The sequence below is a fragment of the Sinocyclocheilus anshuiensis genome, unplaced genomic scaffold, assembly GCF_001515605.1.
Source record: "Sinocyclocheilus anshuiensis isolate Anshui unplaced genomic scaffold, SAMN03320099.WGS_v1.1 scaffold2353, whole genome shotgun sequence".
NCBI classification, from domain to species: Eukaryota; Metazoa; Chordata; class Actinopteri; order Cypriniformes; family Cyprinidae; genus Sinocyclocheilus; species Sinocyclocheilus anshuiensis.
In genome coordinates, this window is record NW_015554076.1 from 178,338 (window position 1) to 184,195 (window position 5,858).

Consider the following 5,858-nt stretch of genomic DNA (forward strand, 5'->3'; position numbering starts at 1 on the left):
AGACAGACAGACAGACAGACAGACAGACAGACAGAGAGATAGATAGACAGACGGACAGACAGACAGACATACAGAGAGGCTGACAGACAGACAGACAGACATGCCACTTGTATTCCAGCAGGACTGTGTGCTGATAGCGTTCAGTCTCTCGCTCTGACTGCCTCACATGGTTGATTCAGATGATTCAGACCCAAGCAAATATGTAAACATTCATAAAGCAAGATAGATTCATTTGACAAGAGAAATTCTGTACAATAATAAGCATGGTGTTCAGGGAACATGTCTTGAATGAAGCTTGAGTTTACCTAGTTAAAATTACTGTGGTTTATGCTTTAAAAAAAAAAATAAAAAAAAAAAAAAATAAAATAAAATACAAGGTGACAAAAAGTAATGCAAAAGTAAGGTAATGCATTACTTTCCATAAAAAGTAACTAAGTAACGCAATTAGTTACTTTTTTTATGGAGTAACGCAATACTGTAATGCATTACTTTTAGAAATAACTTTACCCATTGATATATTTATTATTATAATTATTATCATAATTATTATTATTATTATTTAACCATTAAACCAATAGAAAGCAGACGACAAAACTTGCTTTTAAAAAATATTTCTTTATTCCTTTATTTATTTTTTTCAGTTTTAGTTGTAGTAATTTTAGTACTTAAACTTCAATTAGTTGCTAAAGCAACATTACTTAATTACATTTAAGTTTGAAAATTAAAGTTATCCAATATTTGCAACTTATTTCATTTCAGTTTTATTTAAATTAACAAAGCGAGATACATTATTTATGCTTTCAAATATTGCATTTGTGCATTTTTTTAAATACGTGTGTATATATGTACACACACACACACACACTTTTTGTGTGGTTTATGCGTAAAAAACAAACAAAAAAAAACATATACAAACAATATTAAAATAAAATAAGACACATTCTTAGTTTTGCTTCTCAAATAACTGTATCTTTTTTTATGGATTTTTACCACCAAACCAATAGTAAAGCGGCCGCTGACACTCACGTTGTCGGAGATCTCCAGCACCGCCAGCACAAAGAAGACGTACTCCTGTCCGTTCAGCAGCTGCTTGTTCTCAAAGTCTCCGTACATCTTGGCATCTCCTAGCGTAAATTCGTTCGGCAGCTCGTGGAAATATGCCGCTATGTATGGCTTGGGCTCCATCTGCCGACGGAAGCGAATAGCGCGACTCGTTTGGTTGATTTCTCGCAACAGCTGTAAGAGAGACGGAGAGAAAAAACTGATCAGTTCAGCATAAAACACACATTATGATCAGTGAGATCAATTTTCATATTTTGAAGGAACTTTTATTTTTATATTTTCAGTTTTAAATTTTAGTTTCAGCTTTATGTGTGTGTGTGTGTGAGAGAGAGCGTGTGTGTGTGTGTGTATGTGTGTGAGAGAGAGAGAGTGTGTGTGTGTTTCTTTGAGAGAGAGTGTGTGTGTGTGTGTGTAACAACTGTCTAGTAAATGTCATTGTGGCGTTTGGTCTGATGTTGAGGGAATGGCAACGATTGCAGTGCTGACGGTGTGTTTTCTTCATTAACTGCACACACTGAACTATCAGTAACCAGGTTTGCAGAAGCACCTCAGGCCAGCTGGTGGGGGGAGGGGCATGTCCAACTGTCAGCCAATCAGAATGCAGATATCTGCGTGGTGCCGCCCCTTCCTGAGCAGCGGCTGGCGTTCGGCAGCCCGTCTGGCGCAATTCAGAGGAAAACACTCGCTGACTTTCGCCATAGAAAAGCCTCTCAAATATTTACCCTGGCTAAAAATAATATCGAACGTTCGGCTGGAGCAATAATGCAGTCTTCCTCTATTTCTCGCCCTCTCGCCCTGCATTTAGAGGAGAGCTGCTTTTGTTCCCGTTTCCATTATTTGCATATGACTGGAGCCGATGGTGCGACTGCGAGCTCTCGCTGCTTTCTTTTCACATAACTGCTGGTAGTTGTGTTGGGAATCATGTCCTTTACAGGGGCCGCTGCCTGATCAGTAAGGCATTATGTATGATGCAATGACTCTAAACGCTGGTGTGAGGTGGACTGGGCATCTCTTACCTCTTCCAGATTCATCTCATCCGGACTGTCCCAGGGTTTGATGAACTTTCCGGGCCGCTGTTTCTTCAGCGGCACCACCACGATGTAGTAACCCCTACAGAGAGAGCCAGACAGAGTCTATAAGGTTGTGTTGACAGCATCAGGACATCCATCAAGATTAGCTCCAATCAATCTGGACTTTCCAATCCACTCGGGATGACACTGGATTAACCACATGTTTGACGAAAGAGAGCGACCCTCGGTAAACACATCAATAACCTGCCAACCTCACCGCGCTTTAGTCTAGTTTCACTTCCAGGCCGCTGGGCTCAGTTTCACGCTTCAGACGCCCCTCTGATAGACAGAACAGCCAAAAACAGGTCGTCACTCTCATCTACTTTCTAAACTCATATGACTTTCTTTCTCCCAAGAAACTCAAAAGAGATATTTTGAAGAATGCTAGTCATTCTTTTCCATGTAATCACAACTAAAATGTGCACAATTCTCACTTCATTAAAAATGTTTTATAAAATAAAGCTCTGTATGCTTAATATACATACATAGAAACCCCCAAAAAACATGGCAGAGACTTCCCATTATAAAGTGACCCTAAATTATGATCATTTCAACTTAAATTCCAAGTCAAAAGAACAATAATGTGCACAATATTTATATATGTAAATGTAATGTGAACTAGAGATCAGTTTTTGTTAATTGAGATTCACTGAACCATTCTGAACTGATATTGAGGTTTCTGAAACCAAAAATGCATTGTGGGCCATGACACCAAGACCTCCGCTTTTGTAAGAATAAGATAAAAAAAAAATTGGTTGGAAAATGAGGAAAATTAAAGATGGTCAAACAACCAACTTTACAACTTTTGGACCACTTGAGATGGAAAGACTAAACAGAATAATTGGTAAATGCGATTAAAAGACGTAGTGTTGAGACGCAGGTGAATGATCTTCTCGTAAAGCCCATGGTGCTTCTCTCATTAAACTCAAACACAAAGCAGAACTGGTACTCACTTCACTTTCTCAGCCGTCTGAACAGCCGGCAGCTCGACCGTGACCATGCCGTCTGAACTGGTCTTGCCGATCAGGTAGGGTTTGGTGCGCAGTATGTCAGGTGCTGTCATGGTGGAGACACGGTGCTGCAGTCCTCCGGCGCTGTTCCCACGGTTGGTGAGCAGGAAGGAGTACTGCGTCTCCGGCTGAAGGTTGGTGATGAGCTTCTGCGTCAGCTTCCCATCCACCTCCACACTCTGGCCGTTATCATACAGGATCTACGAGGAACCACCGTCACGCCAGACTTTAACCAGTTTTAATGTGTTAGCTGGAGCTAGTGACCCAAAACCTAGTGTGCAGCCTGTGTAGGCAGCATTTTAAGCGATGCTCCAAATGTTAGGCAGCATTATGATGATACCTTCTTTTGGCCAAATATTAAATCGTAATTGCATGTATCCGTTATGCCGTATTTTGTGCTACTCTGCCTTAGACGGTCCCTTGTGAAAAAGAAGTAGGTACTTAAAAGTACATATTTAAAGCATACTTAGCATACTAAGAGTACTTATTACAAAAAATACTTTAAAATAAAAGACTTAAGTGTGAACTGAATCAAATGTTTTCAGACGCTTAACTGCATTTTACTTGCAATTAAATTAAAATGTATTATAGTTTAAATTTACATTAAATGCAATTAGCTGAATTTTTGTGTTTTTGACCCACTTAAGTAGGACTGAAGCACATCTCTATATGTAATTTTATAATGACTTCTGTCTTTGAAATATGGTTAAAGTACTGCTGAATGTACTGAGAAGCATTTATGATCAACTAAATTATACTTTAATGTAATTTCTATTGAAACTTGTATGTCATGTATTTAAATATATCTGTAATGATGAAGCTGCAATTCAGTAAATTTAAAACATTAACTTTAATGCTAATATTGAATAACACTACAGTTAAAATGCTAATCAAGTTATTTTCATGTGCTTTAGTATGTTATTCAACACATCAAAATAAGTGTACTTAAGTGTTAAAACAGCACAAAAGATTATTAAAACAATGATTTGAAACATACTTTAAAGTAAGACTTCATTTCACATTATTACAAAGATCACTTTTTAAAAGTGTACTTAAGTGTGTTTAGAAAGAAATTCATGAAATATATATTTTTTTACTATACTTTTAAGTTTTGAAGTACACTACAAGTGCATCTTAAAATCCAATTAAGCACACTTCTTTTTCGCTATGTAGCCAGTTTCTAGCTGACAGAACCTCATGCAGGCTAATGGTTTCTCTGAGTCTCTCACCGTAAATGGCTGTGCGGGGTTGTAGTTCTCGGGAATCTCCCACGTCAGCAGCACTGAGGTCTTCATGGCAGCTCTCACGTGAAAATTTTTTGCAAACACTGCTAAAAGAAAGTTGGGGCAGATGAATTAGACAAACAGATCCGCAGCACTTCGTTTCAACATCAGCCTTACCTGCCAAGCACTTCGCCTGCTACCTCATGAGGACTAGCCCAGAGCTCCAACCTTACCTGCAGCTTACCATCGACTCTCCGCAGGACGCTAACTGATTTGAACTAGCTATGCTAGGGACATTTTCTGATTTGCTTTGGTTCTGAAATCCAAACTCTTTTTAACAGGTGACTTAAGGTTGTAGGAGAAGGCAAACGGGGCCGAGAGGGTGTTGCGAGCCTCCTACCTTGGTTGATGGGTTGCGTTCTGAACTGGACGCTAGGACTATAAGGGCCGGGGCCCTTACTGGTGAAGGCACACATTTTAATATCGTAAGTGGTGTCTGCTTTAAGGCCGTCCAGCGTGACGGTGGACTCGGGTGCTGTGATGAACAGTTCTGAGGGGCTGCGAGGGCTGTTGATGTCTTTGTACTGAAGGGCGTATTTGATGACGGCTCCGTTGCGCTCGGCTAACGCCACAGGCTGCCAGCTGACCTGAATGGTGGTGGTCGTGCTACTTTGGGCTACGATGCCTTGTGGGTAACCGGCAGGAGTGTCCTCGGGAGAGGTGATCTCCTTCACCGTCTCCTCTCCGAATCCCACCCGGTTGCGGGCCGAGAGGCGGAAGGTGTAGGATGCCCCCTTGTGGATCTCTTTGGTGGTGTAGTGGTTCTCGCGCTCGGAGAACTCGATAACGGTCAGGGGCTCCACGTCCTTGCGGCCGAACCGCAGCCGGTAGCCTTGCAGCAGGCCGTAGGTGTTTGTCGGCGGGTGCCACTGCAGTAATGCCGTGCCCATGTTCGTCGGACTCACCATGAGACGAGGCTTTTCCGGAACTGAAAACGGACAGATGACACAGAGAAACATACGACGGTTTAGAGGTGGCCGACTGGACCTCAATTCATAATATCAATATAGAGCACAACATAGTTATTTTTGCTGGAAATACAGTTGTTATGATATGGATACCAATTAAATCTCACAATTACGATATCACAGCAATAACTAATACTAGATTAACTAATCCAAGAAAGAGAAAAGTAGAGCAGTTTAGGGGGCTGCGATTTGAACAAAATATTATATCAGAATATGAGTAATTTCATAATAGCAATAAATATATAACAATAGAGCTTGTTACAATACTAAATACTTGGATACCTAATTTCAAAATCTGCACAAAAACGTCTCAGGTTACTTATGTAACCATGGTTCCCTGAGTAGGGAACGATGCTAGCAGTAAATCTGTAGCTGAGGGAGCAAAACACCCAGCTCTCAATCGAGAGGGAGCTCGACCTACAGCATGTTCCAATGGTGGAACAGCTAGCAGTTATTTAGCTGAGG

The 5,858-nt window shown here is 40.7% G+C and overlaps 1 protein-coding gene across 1 annotated transcript in view; it reads right to left on the reverse strand.

Annotated features, from left to right (window-relative positions):
• The window catches only part of LOC107668998 (receptor-type tyrosine-protein phosphatase delta-like), a 360,739-nt gene that overhangs the window by 32,004 nt on the left and 322,877 nt on the right, over positions 1-5,858 (reverse strand). The window contains 5 exon segments of the mRNA XM_016461088.1: positions 1,027-1,236; positions 2,079-2,172; positions 3,086-3,342; positions 4,372-4,472; positions 4,766-5,353. Of these exon segments, the coding sequence (XP_016316574.1) occupies positions 1,027-1,236; positions 2,079-2,172; positions 3,086-3,342; positions 4,372-4,472; positions 4,766-5,353 (1,250 nt within the window).